The sequence below is a fragment of the Pteropus alecto genome, unplaced genomic scaffold (genome assembly GCF_000325575.1).
Source record: "Pteropus alecto unplaced genomic scaffold, ASM32557v1 scaffold95, whole genome shotgun sequence".
Classification (NCBI taxonomy): domain Eukaryota; kingdom Metazoa; phylum Chordata; class Mammalia; order Chiroptera; family Pteropodidae; genus Pteropus; species Pteropus alecto.
Window position 1 is genome coordinate 3,644,989 of NW_006441071.1, and position 20,066 is coordinate 3,665,054.

Genomic DNA, 20,066 nt, shown 5'->3' on the forward strand with positions numbered 1-20,066 from the left:
AGATTAGCACCCTGTCCTTAGAAATTTTTAAGTATGTCAAAACTTGATTCTTGTATATGGCTTCCATATTTCAGTGATTGTGTACAAAGGAGGGAACTGGGAAGGGAAGAGAAACATTATTGAGCATATATATCAGATGGACTGTGCTGGGCACTTTCCTATGCATTACTTTAAAATGTACAGGTATTACCTGCCTTCCATTTATAGAAAAGTGTTAACTGCAACCATTGCCAGTGGTAGGCAGACTCTCTACTTTCTTAAATGCATATTGAAAAATTAGTGAGTGGTGGTGGTAGGAAGGAAGGGAATTACTAAGGGAATTGATTAGTCATATTAATCATTTATGCCTCGTCCCTGCATCCATTTAAAATGAAAATGGATAGCCATTTAGGTGCCCAGACCCTGGCCCTCCCCAGCTTCTCTTTGCCTCTCCATCAGTTTCAGGGTCAGGAGTATCTATTAGGAACTTGCTTCAGCAGTTGGCTTGGCCCACAGCTCCCTGTGAGAGGCTTTGCTTTCTAACTTTGGAAAAGCTCCTGAGGTCTTCCTCAGGAAACTGCTTACTTTCTTCACAATGCCCAAAGGGATGTGGAACAAGTTTGGGATTTCCCTTTACCCCCGAAGTCCTTCAGACAGACCATCTGCTTTTTGTCCATTTGTTTAGTTCTTAGCATGGTTTCATACCTCTTAGCAGCACAACAATAATATTAACAATTATAAGGCCGAGACTAGGGTGAGGATTCTCAGGGTGCAAGATTTGATGAGGCTCACTCCCTCTTGGGGTTGTGCAAGTGTACTTAAGATTCTACTTCATTAATTCTGGAGTGTGATCCTGGATAACTGCATAAAGTGCCATGGATGATTCTAAAACACACACACACACACACACACACACACACACACACACACACACACACACACACACCTGCTCTCTTTTATATTTAATAGATAAGAATTTTGTTTTGCTTTGTTTTTAAAGAAGTGGAAACACATGACCCATAGCAAAAGATGAGATTGTGATAAAAAATTTTGTTTTCTCAGCACATTGGTAAATCTCACCTTCAGTGTAAAACTCCCTTTGCTCTGTCTAAGATGTCTAAATAATAAAAGGTATACCAGCTCTACTTTCTGTGATTCCAAATTAAAGCAAGAAGCAGTTTCTCATTGGAGGCATTATTAACACACGTTTTACATTTCTCATCCTTGTTCTTTATATGTTTTGTTTTCGCAACTGAAAAGGAACATAGCTGACACCTGTGTGCAGAGAGCCTCAAGTTATTAACTGAGTATAATAGCCTCACACACAAACAAGCTTTAGTAGCTGCTATAACACTACCACTTTATTCTACTTGCAGCATCAGAGGATATTTCCTCCCTATCAACTTTTTAAAATTAAGCAAATAGATTAATTGGGGGGGGGATCTTTATTTCAATGAATTGACATAATCTAAAATATTTTTCATGGAGATAAATTTTGCAAATGATGTTTTGATAATTAGATTTTTGCTAGATAACCCTCATATAGTCAAACTCTGAAATTGTTTAATCTCTAGGTAAGAGGTAAAAAGCTGAATATGTCTGCAGACTAGTATTTTAAAAGAAAGTAATATTGTGCAAATACACACCCATTTAAAATTCTACCACTCCTACTTTACTTATATCCAGGGCATACCATCTGGCAGCTATGCCTTAGTGTTAACTTGAACACAGGTAATATATTTTACAATTAAAATAATAGCTTCATATATACTGGATATGATCAAACATAAAATATTAAAACGTGCACTGCCAGCTCTATAGATATTCAGATAATGTTTCAGTGAAATCACATTGAATTGTGCTTTCATGATCTATTTATGGTTCACCTAAATAAAACATGCTAATTGTGTAAATAGTGTAGGAAACAGTCAAAACAAATAAAACTATGAGGTACTTTGTGGAAAACCAACTTGTGCTATGTCTTTTGTTTGTTTTTTGTTTGTTTGTTTTTGACACTGATGTCCAGTTTCATGAATAGCAGTGTCTGTGGTCATCTAGAGTCTCTCTTAGATTGTTTAAAATACATAATGTGGGCTAGGTATGGGTTTCTTATATATCAGAGTTTTGAATGTGGGTGAATGATAAATGCAGTAAAACATTGTTGGTTGCTGCTGTCTTCCTTTTTCATTCTTTGCATACCACCAAAGCTTTGTGTGTATTTGATCATCCAGTCATCCAATAATATATTGACTGTCTGACAGAACTTGAAGAGGTGGAGGCACGACAACATATGGAAATGCCCTCTAAATCATTAAAGAAAATTTGAAGTGTATAAAAGTGTGAACATACTTGATATATTACTTGTTTTTCATGTATTAAACAAGATTCTATAATAGTTGGACCATTTCATTCCTTTCCACAGCAGGAAAGCCGATTGGGAGGATTTCATCAGCCTGTGCAATGAATTCAAATTGATTCCCTCAACCTACTTTTTACCTTTACTGAAAGACAAATCTAGCAACCCATTCATTTGGAGAAGGTGTTGGAAGGGTGTGTATGTTTGTCGTGAAGGGCTGCTTCTGTAGGCTTTCTTTCACATCCATCACTGTGCTTGTAGTATGGGAATTAGAATATTGAATTTCTACTTTCCTTTTGACCCTAAGAAAGTTGTAAATCACTATAGCACAAGAATTATGATTTAACCCTTCAAATTACATGAGCATGGTTGGTGTTAAACTCATCTCTGGTCACTTTGCCTTCAAAATTCAGTTATGAGGGAGCAGATGTTATATTCGTTTGTGTTTCACAACTTCTAGCAGTGTCTTTGGAGTAATAGACTTAGCAAATGAGGGCATGAATGCTTTGTTACAGACCACATACATTTTAGAGGTGTTGCTCTTTAATGTTCAGTTGTGTTTGTTTATACAGTGCGAATGGATTTTGCAGAGGCTGAAGTTTTACATCTAGCTGTCCTTGAGGTATACTTCTGTTAATTTATTCATATTAAAGCCACAAGTTACTTGAAATTTTTAGTAACACTGGAATCAAAGAAAAAGGACAGCTGTAAAACTGACTATATGTGTGTGTGTGTGTGTATCTATGTGTGTATCTGTGTGTGTGTATGTACACACACACACATGCACACAGATAGAACGTTTAGCATTTTATAAAATGGGAAGTGTGTCATTTCATTGCCAGATAGAAGCAGTAGGTGTTGCACAAGGATACATGCATTGCCTGTGACAGCCAGTGCCTAAAAGTCTGGATCGTGAACTGTGACAAGCCTGGTTTTCTTTTCTTTTACCTCTTTTTTTCTTCCTTTTCTTTCTTTCTCTTTCTTCCCTCCTTTCTCACTTTTTCCTCCCTTCCTTCCTCCCTCCTTCCCTCTCTCCCTCCATCTCTCTCTTTCTCTTTTGGTTTTGGGCACTATTATATAAGTAGCCTTAGGGAGCAAAGAGATGGTAATAGGAGAGAGTTTTCTTTTTCTGTAATGACAGGGAGACCTAAGGTCAGAATGTCACTGATATTACCTAGAAGAAGAGCTAGGTATGCATTCTTAGAATAGGATAGTTTTTCTAATATATCTAAAATGTTTCTTCCCTCTAATGCTGAGTGGATTCTGCCACAGCCAAGCCTACTAAGAATGTTTACCTCTCATCACTCTCTTATCTCAAGCTGGAGGCCAGGAAATGATTTCTGTATAGCCACTTGCATATTTTGTAAAACTTTGTAGTATATGTTGTATGTTTTATGTGAATATTATAAGTTTTCATTTTCAGATAGATACCCCTGGAATTTATAGTTGCTACTCCGTCACAGGTGGACATTTTAGCAAATTCATTTAATTATTTTGAAATTTACAAAATATTACAAAAATTATGTCTACTTAAAAACATTCTCTGCTTTCATTTTTCCCCTGTATGCCAATACTTAGAACCATGAGTTTAGCGTAAATTATATATTGATAGCCTCTCAGCAGTCTGTCAGATTTCAATTTCTTAGAAAGTTGTTACAGAACCAGAAATTTGATAGCTAAATGTAAAATGTTTAGCAAGTGATGTGAATAGCGACAGAAATTTTACTTCATTTCCGTCAACTCTCTGTGCTTCTGTTATTAATATTACAGTGTGTGGTTCTTGTTCTCTACAGGTATGTACATAGGGTCTTTTTAACCAAGGGGTACTTATTCCTATACTAAGAGACAAATTTTTGGTTTGAAATCCTTAATTATTTAATGAAGAGATTGTAAGAGATCTCAAAATATAGATTTAAATCCTCTATACTAGAGGAGACACATAGGAAAACCAGCATGGAATGAAAGAACGTCATCTTTATGTTATAGACAAATTATGATATTCAAAATCACATCTAGCTTTGTAAAAAAAGGAATGGATTTGTTTTGTACATTAAGATTATGGGGAAAATTACATAAAAGTACATGCTGATAAAGATTATGCCTTCTGATGTACAAAGCAAATATCTAAATATATGTCTATTTGTGTCCATATATGAATTAAAAGACAGTTTTCCATAAAATAATGCATTCCTTTAGAATTGCTCTAGATTTTCATAATTTTTAAAACATTCTTATTGTAACCTACATCAAAAGGGCAGCCAGGGTTTTTTGTGTCTGACTATACATATGCATTATAAAAAAGTGAGTCTACTGTAATTACCAGTTTGCAGAGCGAATTCCTGCAGGGTTTGTACTCTCCCCATTAGTAAAAGAGATAAGTTGAAATGTATTAAAATTTCACTGTACAACTGGGAGTTTTTGTTCACAGTAAATGTGTTAATGTTTCTTCATTGCTTGACTGTTTGTGTTTAAATTTAGGCAGCGTGCCCAACAGGGACAAAATTATAGGATAAAGCTATGTGTAAAAGAAAATACTTCGGAGAGTACCAATAAGGCTCTTTTTAAAAATAAGCAGTTACATATAATAGTACATGGCCATAGCCACAGAGAAAGTTTTATCTGTCTATTTCAGAGTTATTGGAATTTTTCTTTCCCTTGCGTAAAAGTTAAGAGAACTGAGCTTATGTCAATAGCTAATACACTTTGATGTAAAAACATCTATTGTTTTATTCAGTGTTATTCCTGTAAAAAAGAAAAAGATTCCTTCTTGTTGTCCTTATGATGAAGAGAGGCTAATAGTATTTTGAGAGCAAGAGGTGATAGATCACATTTTCTTCCCTAGTAAAGGAATTCTTTCTTGTTAAGAAGCCTAATTACAGCCTGTTATATTTTTGGAGCATTTTTCTCTGCTTTTCTTCATTGCCATGAACTTAGCAAATACAATTATTCACATAGATAGGCTTACATTAAAAAAAAATTAATCTGCAACTACTATCACCTAGTGTGACTATGTAATCAAATTCACAGATACAGGGTAAAGGCTACTATTTCTCTGCATTCTAAAGTGGGCAGAAGTTGCAGTTACCTGTGAACCCTGGCTATATAAGTTCTAACCATCCAAGAAACTGACCTTTTCCTCTCTCTCTTAAATGTTAAAAACATACTGTAGTTTTTACTGTTTACCTTTTGTAGTTATTTTCCTACTATTCCATACATGAAGATGAGTTTGCCAGTATCTATTTATCTCCACAGGCCTCACACAGCAGACCCACATTACAAACCATGTAGAGAAACAAAAATAAAATAAGAATCTTCATTTTTAAATGTTTCTACACTAGCAATAGTGTTTTGTAATTTACTTATCAATAGCATATGTAGGTATGTGGAGACGAGGGTGGGGATGGGGTTGGAGAGAAGGGGGAGGGAGAGAGAGAGAGAGAGAGAAAGAGAGAGAGTGAATGAATGCATGTGTGTGTACATTTCATTTGTTTGGTTCCGTAGAGTCAAGCACCCATAGGAAAATGTGAAAAGCCCCTTGAATATTTCCTGTGGTATATTAGCTTTCCATCATAAAATATATATATTTTTTCCCCTTAAAATAGGTTAGTTCACGGGCATAGAGGGGGGAAACATTTAATTCTTACTTCCTCCTCTGCACTGTTCTTTGAAAAGTAAATTTTTAACTGATAGACCTTGAAGTCCTTCAGAGCTATTACTTTCTTTTGGCTAATTCGTAGAAAGGCACCATATGAAAATTGGATTTTTGATCTGATGGAGTGATTCTTGAGTTCTTATGAACCATTTATAGTCTATCAAGTAAATCCTTCTTAGTTCACGGATTATTGACCCAGTGGACCATATTATCTGCTTCGAAGCTGTTATAGCCCATTATGTTGATTCAGCTGACACACACGTGACCCCAGTCCACATGCCCAAGATGACATTAACATTGTTCTGGAAGACTCCCTCTATTTCCACAATGCTTTTCTATTTATTTCTTAATTTTTGAGAGTTAGCTCAGAGTTCCTGACAGCTATCGCATAGGTCTCTCCGTTTGCTCAGGGATGTTGAAGCATTTGTTAGCAGCTAGATGGTCTGTTCTTTGCTATCTTTCTCTATAAATACATGTCTCTCTTTGTCTTTTAAACCAACTAATCCTTAAAAGAGAAAAGAGAATAGTGTTTTTTCAACACCCAAGGGCACATTTTCCCCTCAGATGCTTATGGAGTCCGTAAAAATTTGTGGGATTTCTCTGAGCATCTGAATATAGCCTTTTGAATTTGAGAAAATCACCTTTTTCAAGAAATGATAATATTATATTTGTGTTTTTTAAAAATGTATTACCTGAGAGGTTTCACTTGAAAAATTTCAATGACTGTAGCCAGTGGTAAAAATCAAGATGTACCTTTAGTGATTTATATGACCCTCTAATGAAGCCAGTCCAGATCTCAGCACATGTCTTTGGGGAATCTGTGACCTAACATAAATAACATTCATCATATCATTATTATTATTTGTAATAGGTATGATTCCTGAGGTGACCTGCTCTCGGGCAAAGAAACATATTCTTCCATAGACATAATTATGATGCACAGTTATACGCATAATGGAAGATATTAAAATGTTTGGTAACAACGAGATAAGCTACCAATGGACAGTCCCAAGACAGGTGAAAGTAAGATGATGTAAAATAAACCAAGTGTTCTTGGGAATACTTTGTCTTACTTTATTCATATTTTGGACTTTCTTAATATAACCATTTAAAGACTCTATAGAAAGCTGTTCAGAGTCACTTTCTCTTAAATATACCATTTTGTTTGTAGAATATCCTAGTATTGTTAACTGCTTACTTAGCAGTTTCCCTGTCTTTTCAAGTTGCTCAAACCTTCACCCACTCCTCTCCCTTTGTGTATAGTTTCATCCACATCTCCTTTTTGGTCTTAAATGCCTATTGGAACTGAAAAAATATCTGAGAAAGGTTCACTGTGGAGGAGGGTAGAAAGGGATTGTTCAGATCCTTGCCTCTCATACTGGCAGAATGGAAAGAGCCCTGGGTTACTGTCTGTAGCCATTTAAGGACATATCAGAGCCTCATTTTCTGCTGTTTGAAAAATCTCTAATTTGGGGGATTTTGGTGATTAAATACAAGAATGTATTTTAAGTATTATGCAAGCTTCACAGCACTGTACAAACGTGGGGTATTAGTAGTCTCACAAAGGCTGTGTCAATTGGCCTGGATAATCAGAATTATCATTTGAAAGGATATGTTCTGAAATACAACTGTCTTCATTGTTGCTTCACTGGGGTAGATTCTTTTTACTAACCTAGAAGAGTAAATTTAGTTAAAAGGTCATCTTCCTTATGCTCCTGCTTGGTAAATGGATTGATTACTGTGCTTTGGAATTTGAAATAATGTGGCTGGCTCCTATTATAAAGGATAAAGATTTAGAGGGACTCCTTCCTTAAAGGAGTCCTTCCCATGTTGTCTGTCTGCAAAGGAGAGACATCAATTTAGGATGATGTCTTACAGTTGACACAACATAGGCCACGTCTTGGGTTACTCTTGCACATCTCTGCTTGGTCACCAAAGTGTGCATCATCATGCAAATCGTTCTTCCCAGGGTTGAAGCTGCTTCTGAAATACCAGAATTTAGGTTTTTATCTTTTTATCTTGTTTTGCTTCTTACCTAATGAGGAGTATTTCTTTGTAAGTGCTTAAAGGTTTATAAATCTTCTTGCATCTCATTATAAATCCCTTCCTTATTAACGTCTTCCCTATCATATTATATTAGTAATTGTTTTCATGAATGCCACAGAGAAATGTAATCACATTACCACCTTTCAAATTGCATTAGTGAAAATGAATAAAATGTATATCAGTGGAATACAAAATTGCTGATTCAACATTAAGATGAAATGAGATGATTATTACTTAGCATTCATATATCAGAGGTGCATTGACTACTTATATAGTTATATATTCTGGTAAATGTAGACTGAGTTTAGTTAAAATATTTTTTATAGTGAGCTAACCCCTTATTTTCAATTAGATGATAGCTGTGTTCATGGAAAGAATATTTCCTTTCTAGTTATGTTATCACAGCTGCCTAAATAGTCTGTAAAATTTGTAAGCATACAGGCAATAAATGGAATATCTTAATTGTTAACTGTTAGGTAAGAAAATAAAATTTTTCTGCCCAAATTGGAATGCCTTTTCATTTCCCGTTTCTCTAATATTACTAATAGCCTAACAAAATAGCTTATATTACCATAGGCCTAATTTAATTGCGGGGAGAAAAACATAACACACGCACTCTGAAGCCTACATATGCTTTGATGCCATAGAAGCCTGGGTATTTTCCTTATATAATTGGCTATATCCCGCTGTTGATTTTTACTCTGAACACCTAAATTATTTAAATGGGGTCTTCCTCATGTCGATTGATAGTAGGTTGTGGTCGTAAGATAATGACTATAGATGCTCATTGGATCCATGTCTGTGAAAATTTATGTGCCTTTATTTATGTCCCTTTCTCCTTGTTTGTATTTATGTATTCACACATAGTCATAGAAACATTCACACTCGTATATAAACATCTACTCAGAAGTTTATAGTTTTCCCTCTTTGCCTCCTCCCCCTAAACCAAGTTTATTTCTTGACTTTTGCTGAAGTAATTTTTTCATCACACAAAGTTGAGGAATATTTTTGCTAGTATATATGACGGTATTCACTATTATCAATTCGAAACAAATTCTCTTAGTCTTTTAAATATATTAATAAGCTGCACATTGTAACTGAGATGTCCCTTCCTCCCCAATATATTTTGAAGATATCCTGGATTTTCACGATAGAAAAGTAACAGCAAATTAAAAATTGTCAGTTTTTAAATGGATAGATTAGGTTTTCACATTTTCAAAGTAGAAAGTATTTTCAAATTTAAGGAGAAGTGAAATTCTTTTTTTTTTTTTTTCCTTCTGTTTATTCACTCACTTATCATTTGTATATTGAAGTCCTACTGGGTTAAAGATGGATATTATGCCACTTTGTCTTCTGGGGAAATAGTACTTTATGAATTAAATGATTTAACACTACTAAAAGAAACCAAGCGATGCAGTGGGTTTTGCTCTCCCCACTTTTAAACAGCTTTATTGAGATATAGTTCATATGCCATATAGTCTACCCATTTAAAGTTATCATTTGTATATTGAAGTCCTACTGGGTTAAAGATGGATATTATGCCACTTTGTCTTCTGGGGAAATAGTACTTTATGAATTAAATGATTTAACACTACTAAAAGAAACCAAGCGATGCAGTGGGTTTTGCTCTCCCCACTTTTAAACAGCTTTATTGAGATATAGTTCATATGCCATATAGTCTACCCATTTAAAGTGTACAATTCAGTGGATTTTAGCATAGTCACAGTTATGTGCAACCATCATCACAGTCATTTTTGCAACAGTTTCATCACCTCAAAAAGGAAAACTTTAGCTATCTACCCGCCACTGCCACCTCCCTGCCCCGCCACTATCTTCTCAGGGAAGCCCAAAGTAACCGCTAACTACTTTCTATCTTACAGATTTCTATGTTCCATACATTTCATATGAGTGGAATCATATACTCTATGGTCTTTTGTGACTAGCTTATTTTACTTAGCATATTGTTTTCAAGGGTCATCCATATTGTAGTTTGTATCAATAGTTCATGTCTTTTTATGGCCAAATAATATTCCATTATATGGATGTGCCATATTTTGTTTATCCATATGCCAGTTGATAGAGGGAATCATACCTTTTAAAGCAAACTCAAAATAAGGTTTTTAAATCTCTTAATTTTTAACAGTAAATACTTTCAAAGGCCACCTTTGCCCAGTGAATATCTTTCAGTTGTTTTGATGTGTTTATTGTAAAGATGATGTAGTGAGTCTGTACTGACCATTTGTTTTTAAATCTTTTACTTAGTGACAAGATCTAATTGTTGAAAAGAGATCAAGAAATTTCACAGCACATAGATACAGCAAAATGATCATTTTGATCAGGTTGCTTTTTATTTATATGACATTAAAAACAGACCGATTTTAAGGAACCTTCTATCAAAGGGTTGTTCTTTGATTTCTCATTTATTTTACCACCAAATAAGATAAATACTTTTACTATAATTTCCCAGTATATGAATTTTTGCCATTCAGACAGCCACAGAAATAACTTCATTGCTTCTCATTTCCTGTTATTATTATTATTTTATGAATAATGGCATTTACATTGCAGTCTAACACTCTAACTTTTACAGTATACTTTATAATCACTGATGATCACTTCTTGTGAACATTGCCCATTCAAATTTAGATTTATGTGTTCTGTAGAAATACAGAAAACATACCTTACTACAAACTATAGATTGATATTAATAGTCTCATGGTCAGAGTGAGATAAGACTTTTTAGGTTATAAAAGTTATAAAACGTATTTGGTTATTTAAAACATGAGTCTTTTGATTAATGCGCTATGTCTACCTAACTCACAGTTTTTTGTATTGTTTTGCTACCTGATTACAAAATATTGTAGGATATACTTTTACTTTCATTGTGTATGAGCTTTATAATCAAGTAAAAGTAAATTTCTCGTGCAGTCATATAGTTTATGTTGGTCATAAGTAAGCTCAGAAGCTGTCCACCATGCAAAAAAAAAATTTCTTTGCTCGGTCTACACTGTAACTTGACCAAATTCAGGACATTGAATTCTTCTAAAAAGGCAATACGATATAGATGTTCCAAGTCTTAGCCAATATTCATAGTACTTCTTTTGAAAGTTGTTTCTTTTCCAGTAGTTTTATGTACCAGCCATGTGACAATGGAAGGGAAAAAACTGTCCTGAAAATTATACAGGGTGCTATTTTCTGACTTAATCACCACCACTATCATGTGAGTTCTTTAGAACCTTTGTGACAGTGCTTGAAAGTACTGTCTTAGATTCTCATACACAAGGTGTATAAATGTCTGTGGAAGTCCTATTAATTTTTCTGCATCTTTTTGGTCATGTACAAGATCACTCTCTTCGTTCATCATGCTTGGTGGCTGTTTTTTTTTTAATTTTTCTGCATCTTTTTGGTGGTCATGTAGAACACCCCTCTCGTTCATCATGCTTGGTGGCTGTTTTTTTTTTTGTAATTACTACAGTGTAATCTGTGACAATCCTGGAAAAGTTAGTTTCTATAGTATTTTTTTGCATATTGTTAGATAGAAGTCTTTGAAGGATAATTTTCCCGCCCAATAAAAAGATTCATATGTTCAGAAGTGAATAACATATGCAGTGATGAATTAGTAAAAGTTAATTATAACATAGACTACTTTGTATCCTCATGAATGGTTGGCCAGTTCTACATATTTGTGATACTTACTTGCAACCTCCAAAGTAGAAAATTCAATTTATTAAGAAATTTGTTCTTGTTAAAAGTAAAGACAGTGAACCTTGTCACTGATATTCATATAGCCAATTAATTTATACACCTAGATCATGCCACCTAAGTTTACAGTAGAAACTGATAGAATGGATGCTGTATTAATCATTAGTCTTTTCTATAATTGTCTTAAATGTAGTTCATGTATTTAACTGTTAAACATTTTTAAATGTTTGAAGTAGGATTTCATAATCTAAGTTGTAAATCTTGGTATCATCCCTAGAAATAAACAAGGAGAAAGTGGATTTTTAGTTATATATGGGAGATTTGGTCAGGGTTAATGAACGTTTTACTCCCTGCAAATAGTTTTTTGTTGTTGTTTTGTTTTGTTTTGTGGAAAGACAAAACCCAGAACTGAAATTAGTTTTATTTTTAGTGGATTTTTTTTGGTATGTGGGTGGTGGGGGTGGTTTTCTTTCTATGGTTGCTCCTTCAGAGTATGTGTTTTATATTTCTTTTTGCCCCGTAGCCTTATTTTTTGCCTTTTGTTATTTTTTCTCAGGTAAATTGTGTAAATGTTCCCAAACAAAGAACAACTAATAGAAGATTAATTAATTAGCGTTGTGTATAGTTCTTCTGTGAGATACATTAACTATAAGCCGAAGCATCATTCTGTACTTTCCTGAGAAATGCCATTTGGTAAGAAGATAGATGTTCAGTTTACATATATCTGTGGAGTTCAAACCAGCTATGAGTATAATAAAGCTGAAAGGACTTCAATTGTAATGATAACAGAATCTGTTATTTGAGTAGGGCTTTGGAATTCATCCAAATACTTTAAAATGTGCTTTTATTTAATATTCAAATATAAAAGTGTTACTGATCAAAACTGGATCAAATATTTTTATACTAGATTGGCCTACTTCATGTAATTGAGATACTTTTGAATGTTTTTTATAATATACTGGTTTTAATTGTATGTTTTCTTCCTTTTTCTATGAGTAATAGAAATAAACTGATTAATAATTGGGAAATTTACCCTATCATTTAAGAGCTATGAAACACCCATATAAACATATCTGAACCGCAGTATTAAAACTAATAATCCCTGTCGTACTCACTGTAGAGGGTTATAGTATGAATAGTATGGCCTCATGTATGTCAAAGTGTTCATTTATTAATTAAGACTAAATATGTGTTAAGCATTTTACAAGGTGTTGGAAAAACTTAATACATTGGGAAGAATCATAAGGAAAAAATAATTCAAATATTATTTGTGGAAAGTTTCTTGAGGTCATAAAGGGTTTATCGAGCTTTTACTATTGCTAGGCACAGTGCCATATACTTTATATTTATTATTTCATTTAAGTCTTTTGACATTCGTGTGATGTTGTTACCCTCATTTTACAGATGAGGAGGGGCTCAGAAAATTATGTGTTTCTTTAGGTGCCTTGAGCACCCAACACATATGGCCCTGCCCTCATGGAGTTTAAACTTTAGATGAGGAGATAGACCTCAGTCAAATAATCACACAAATGTATAAATATAACATTGTATTTGTCTGTAATAGATTATAAAAACACATAGATAAATTATTAATGTAATGTTCACAACTGCGATAAATGCTATGACAGAAAGATTCCTTGTGAAACAGGAAACCGATGGGGAACTTGCCATGATTGGGAGGTGAGGGCAACTGCCCTGGGGAATTGGAAGTAATGTTTGAGTTGCAGTCTGAAAGATGGGTAGGAGTTAAAAGTACACAGTGGGGGTTTGATGGTGGGCACGTAGAGGGGCTGTGCTTAACTGTGAATAGGATTTTAAATCAAGATTTCCAGTCAGAGAGAGAGCTCACACAGACCTGGGTCTCATTCCTGTGACTTCACTAGTTGAGCGACTTTAGGCAAGATACCTAATTATCTCTACCTCAGCTTCCATGTTTGTGAAATAAAGGTAATAATAGTACCAATCTCGTGGTAGTTTCTTAGGATTAAGAAAGTTGATGTTTGTAAAGTTTTTAGCACAAGATCTGGAAAATGGCAAATATCTAGTAAATCTAACTATTATGGATAACAGGTAATAGTTTACTGTTAGAAGTAAATAAATAAATCCTACCTTTTGGTAGAAGCAAAGGCAGAGGAATAAAAAAGGAGAGATGGTGTTTCTTAAACTTGGTTAAGGGCTTCCTTCTGTTCTTAGGGTCTCTCCTCTAAACCCTACTGGCCTCAAACTCTGACTGTGAAATCCTTGAGCATAGGGACTCTGCCATCCATTTCCTGCCACTTAACCCAGTTCTTGGCTCCAAAGAGATGGTTTTTGCATAGTGATGATATTTGAAGCTGTAGGAGGGGATGAAATTGCCAAATTAAAGAATGTAGAACCTGGCCATGGGAAACACCTGTATTTATTTACAGAGGCAAGAGAGTGAGAAGTTATTGCCAGAAAAACTAGGATAGTTGGTCTTTATGAAGAAGAGTTAGTGCCGCAAGCTGCATTGAGGTCTAAGGAGGACAAAGACCAGGATAAGGGAACAGATGTGATGAGAACATTCCTCTTGGAGAAAGCAGTTTCAGGAACATGTGGAACAGAATTCAGATTGCAAAATTAAAATGTAGGTGGCAGTGAGGAAGTGGAAGCAGTTGCGTGGTGGGTGCATGGATTTTTCTTTCAAGAAATTCATGGTAAAGGTAAGCTGAAGGAAAAATTACTTTTAATAAGTTGCAGTCTGAAGAAAATTTATTAATATTGTTGTTTGTGGGGATTGGGGGATGCTGGTCACGTAAGAATGGAGGAAAGAATTACAGGACATTCTTGATGAATCAGGATCCTGGAGGCATGGAGGGGTTGATAGCCTGAGTTAGCCTGACCTGCATAAGGTCGTCCCTGCATATATAAGTGGGAACAATCTGACTAAATGGTCTGCACTTTTCTTGTCCCCTTTCTGCCTCCCGCTTTTTTAATCATCTTTGGATTTCTATAGTTCATAGTGCCCAGCAATGAGTGGGTAGCACTCATGTTAGCTGAATGAAGGGAGAAATGAATATACTCATAAAAATGAAAGTTTATCCACTTTTACTCTTCTCAACTGTCTCCTTGTAAAGCATGTACATTTTTGAGGCTTAACTGGCTTTGATAGTTTTATGATAATTTATTTTTTTAAAGTGTGGGTGAGTTGGCAAGTGATCACATTGGTTCTATTTTGTTGTGAATAAATAGTATGTCAAAGTTCTATACCGTTTCAAAAATGTTATTTAGAATAAAACTTCCTTTGAAGCCACAATAGTCTCTAACTCAAAATATTTATTTAGACCATATTGTTTAAATATATATAATTCCCTTAAGGAACAATCGTAGTCTATATAAATCTGGATTTAAAACAAATAGACCTTCTGGAATTCATAGAAATACAAAATGGATATTCCAGTACTTATGTGTTTATATACAAAAGGAGTTGAGGTGTTCCAATGTTTGTATGTTTAGGTACAAAAAGAATAGAATTTATATATATACATGAAAGATGATGATCTGAAAAGTTTAATTCCCAAATGTGCCAGATGTATGAAGTTATTTAGGAAGAGAAAATATTTGAATCATAAACTAGTTCAGAGTAAGTCAATCAATGATTCAACCAGTGAAGAAATATACATAAAAATAAAGTAAATCCACGGTCTCTTAATTTGTTCTGGTCCTGAATATAGCTATAATTAAAATTGACAAAATGTGCTTTTAAATGTCATGTAAAATTAGGCTATTTTTGTAAAATAATTAAATATTATCAAATTAATGATTTAAAAAATATATATCTTTTGGGCTGGAGTTAACATATAGCCTTTGAGAGATCATCTGTTTTTATTGGTCATCTCTTAATTTGGGTAAAGTAGAGGATTTGTTTTTTTGTTTTTTTTTTTAAAGAATTTATGAAATCTTATTATCACACTTCAGATTATATCAGTATTTTAATGTCAACTTGATTGCCATATCTGAATTTATAATTGGATAGTTTGTAAAGTGCCTTGTTTTTAGTTGCAACACTATCCTATAAACTATTTTGTTTTGACCATAGTACAATCAAGTTATGAGTTCATTAACTAATGAACATGTCCTTCAAAGAAGCTATTTCTAACCTGAGAAGTTCTAATAAGCTCAGTCAGTAAACTACTGAAGTTGGAATAAGAAATTTGGGAGAAACATCTCCTTACAATCTACAAATACTTACGTCATTCTTGCTTAGTCATCATTTCCTTTGGTGTCCTCATTTCTTATTACTAAGCCCTTTAATCGCTAATACATACATCAGAGCTTTACAACCTAGCTAAAATATAATTAGCCTGTTAACACTGGAAAAGAGACCCTGAAATATCAGGCAGATTATACAATTGCGTATTTCCCTGATGGTATTAGAAGAGCAAATTAGGGATGGAGGTTAAATAAGAAAAGAGTCTACAGTAAGTACTCTAACATCAGAAACCAAATAGGAACCTATAGATTTAATATTCATTAACAAAAGAGGAATATTTTAAACTTGTCTGATCCAAAGCATAGGGAACAGTAAAAGACTGTTCGGTCATATTCTCTGTAAATGGAATTTGGCCCAACCATATTGATATGTCAAATGCTGTCTCTCACAAATGAGACAGTTTATATAGAAATCCAAATGATTCCAGGAATATGAGCATCTGGAGGTATGTGAGCATAGCTTTGAGATACAGAACTGCAGTTTCAGGTAGCCTCATGCCTCTGCCCCCGTACCCCTCTCACTCAAATCAGTAATCATTGATTGCATATAAAGCTATAGAGAGATCTTTTCCTGGCAGTTCAGGTAGTTACAGTAGATTGTTAATCTGTGAATGATCGGACTAAATCCCTTCTGTCTTCAGAATTTCCATGCAAATTAGAACTAAATGTATGAGATAATTTATTAACTGTAGTCCAGGAGCACAGGTCAGCTATAGCACAATTCTTAAGCATAGGTTTTTATCCATAAAAAAGTTGCACTTCATTTATGCTAATTTTCCGTGGATTCACATTATAATATAAACTGGTGAGATGATTTTTAAAAGTACTTGTAAAGAAATGAAAGATTTTTGAGCATATTTGTCAGTTTTCTAAGATACAGTTGGATTGTTCCAAATAGAAAATGTTCACATAAATGGCGTTTCCTATTCTACATCTAATCTTAAAACAAATTTAAACTTATTTTCTTATGTCATCATTAAAATAAAAGGAGGATTGTTTTATATTTTCAAAATAGGAATGAAAGTGGAATTAATATATTGAACGAGAAAAAAACAAGGAACTGGGAAATGATTAATATAAGAAGTATGCTAGGTCTAGTTGGGCTAATGGGACTGTCTTTCAGGATGTTTTTGAAAGATTAACAAAGTATTTAAGTGAAATTCAGCAGAAAAAAAGAATATTCTAATAATATTTGTATGTTGTGTTTTACTTTCATCAGCATTTCACTTGAACGTTGTCGTATTAGAATTTATATTTTTTTTGCATTAGTGCCAAATGGATAAACTTATATAGTAACAGCAATATAGGACTATATAGTAACAGCAATATTTTTTTTCTCTTTTGGATCCATGGTGTTACAAATACAGCATCTTATAGAATAAGTAATCCTTTATTCTTACTCTACTTTGTCTTTGTTTCTAATTTCAGGGTTACGTATGAATAACATGAAACATCCTATTAGTGAATGAGCCTTGTTTTCTTACATTTTTTTGGTCAGAGATTTCGAAGGTTTAAAAAAACTTTCCAGGCTCCTACCAACATAAAGACTTCAAAAATGGAAGTGTGTGCTATTTAGTAAACTGTTGAAATATAGTGCCTTGCAAGAGATGCTGATCTTTTTTTCCCCTCTTTTATTTTTCAGGCCATCCGTTGCACACTGGTAAACTGCACGTGTGAATGTTTTCAGCCGGGGAAGATTAACCTGAGGACTTGCGATCAGTGTAAACATGGCTGGGTGGCACATGGTGAGGAAAATCTGGACTTTTCTTCCTGTTCTTGTTATGTTCATGTGAATGTTCATATTTTTTTAGAGCAGTCACTGGCCTGGAGAAGAGAGGGGTCAGCTGTGCTCCAAGTGTTAGTTAACATTCAGCCTGCAGCTCTCAAATAGCATATTCTCGGCTCCAAGACCTAAGGATTAAGTGAGCAGTTCTCAACGGAAGGGCAAAATATTTATAGGACAATTGGGCCATGGGGTTCTGAATGAACATAGCAGCCAGCAAGCACGAGGCCTGATGGGAACTCAGACATAGCTCAGTTGGCCTGTCAGGGCCTGGACCTCAAAGGGAAGCTAGCAAATCCTTTTTTCTTGAGAACTTCTTGATAACTGCTCACCCTTGTCATATGTGTTAGGGACTGAGTTTATCCTCCCAGATGTTAAGTTTTGTTTTATGGTCAAAGGTAGGTGAAAGAGTGAACGAGAACATTATTTGTAATCTGTAAACCCCTTTCAGTGTGTATTGGGATTGGAGGTAGCTGGTGTTGAGCTCTATGTAGGTACATGTTGGGGATGAGGGTGACCTGGGGACAAGGCTGGAAGTGTTGATGCTTTTTGCCAGATGCAAAAGCGGTTGCATCAATGTGCCCTGACAGAGCATTTCTCTTGTTCTTATATATGGTTATCTTTTTTCAGTTTAGGCAAAAGGAAACTTGTAAAGAAGCAGAGACATTTTCTTTACTTCCTAGACTGTAGAATTTTAAAAGATAGGTAATGTTTATAACAGAAATTTTGGCCTAAGATTTCTTTGACAGCCTGGGGTATTGGCTCTTAAGTGAACATATTCTTCATTCCCAAGCAGTGCCAAACATCCAGTGGGTTGTATTTTTATAAATGTCATGTTATTCTAGCAAGATCTGAGGTAGCAACACTGGGCCATGCCTTGAAATGCTTTTAATTTATCATGTACCTTGCTTGTTAGGGCATGTATGTTGGCGTTGTGGGGACATTCAGCCATGTTTCTATATGTGTGAGAGAGAAGAAGTAGACGTAGTAATATGAGGGAAGTAAACTGGAAAGAGCATGCTTGGCAGACATAGCCACAATCCTTTAGTGCCCCCAGGGATCGAACTCTCTCCTGCTTCATTTACAGGGCCAATATCTATAACAACCCTCAGTCCACTTTTGAACAACAGATGAGTTGCTGTTACTTATGCAGTCTATGTATAGTACTACATTTGATGATTTCTTCATTCTTCATATATTAATTTGCTAGGGGTGCCGTAACAGAATGCCACAGACTGGGTGGCTTTAACATCAGAAATTTCTGGAGACTAGAAGTCCAAAATCAGGGTGTTGTCAAGGTTAGTTTTGTTCTGAAGACTCTTCCTGGCTTGCAGATGGCTGCCCTCTCCCTGCGTCCTCAAATAGTCTTTCCTCTGTGGATGAGAGCTCCTGGTGTGCCTTTGCATTCAAATTTCCACTTGTAAGGACACCAGTCAGATTGGATTGGGGCTGACCCTACTGGTCTCATTTTAATTACCTCTATAAAGGCCCATTCTCCAAATATAGTCACATTCTGAAGTACTGAGGGCTAATACTTCAATCTGTAATTTTGGGGGTAATACAGTTCAGCCTATATCACTTTCTACATATATTCCTTATACTGAAGAAGTATTGGCTTTTCTAGGTAATAGGTACAGAGCTTATGTCTCATCAAGAATCATGGAGGCAGCGTAGGGTTAAATCTTGGCTCTGCAGCTTTGATAGCACGTAGGTTAACATCTCTGCATCTTGGTTTTCTTATCATCTAGGATTAATAATAACTTACTTTGTAGGATTATTGTGAGAATTAAAGTATATGAAGCCTTTAAATAATACATGTTAAAAGTAACACACGGGACAGTGGATGAGCCGTGAAGGAGGGTCAACAAACAAAGGACTTTTTGTTTATTCACTCTCATTTTTTCTAAAGCCATCTTGTGTTACCATCATCTGTCTACTGTGGTAGCCTTGTGAGTATAAAAGTTTACTGTCACCAGTTTGTTTTATCTCCAACTTCCATGTGCGTATTACATTAGTAGCGTACTAGGACGGGGGAAGCAATATTTCTTCCTTCTCGAACAACATAAATTATTCCTTGCCAATAGTTGTTTCTAAGGCTTTCTGAAGGATGTGATTTTTCACCAAATTTAAATAAGGTGTTTCTGTTATATCAGAATGTGCTTTTCTTACTGTGTCTTTTGAAATTCTATGATTCTGGGATGTTAATTTTTGGAGTTCCCAGATCTTACTTTCCCCCACCACCGTTACCACTTTGACCTCTCTTCCTCCACAACAGGGACATGTCTGTGTACAATTCAAAATTTGTGCATACAGATATA

At 34.8% G+C, this 20,066-nt stretch overlaps 1 protein-coding gene across 20 annotated transcripts in view; it reads left to right on the forward strand.

Annotated features, from left to right (window-relative positions):
• BNC2 (basonuclin 2) overlaps nucleotides 1-20,066 on the forward strand; it is a 398,693-nt gene that overhangs the window by 234,273 nt on the left and 144,354 nt on the right. For all 20 annotated transcript variants that reach the window (XM_015594483.2, XM_015594486.2, XM_015594488.2 and 17 more), the window contains one exon: nucleotides 17,608-17,710. In XM_015594483.2, coding sequence (XP_015449969.1) covers nucleotides 17,608-17,710 — 103 coding nt within the window. The remainder of the gene's footprint in view (nucleotides 1-17,607; nucleotides 17,711-20,066) is intronic.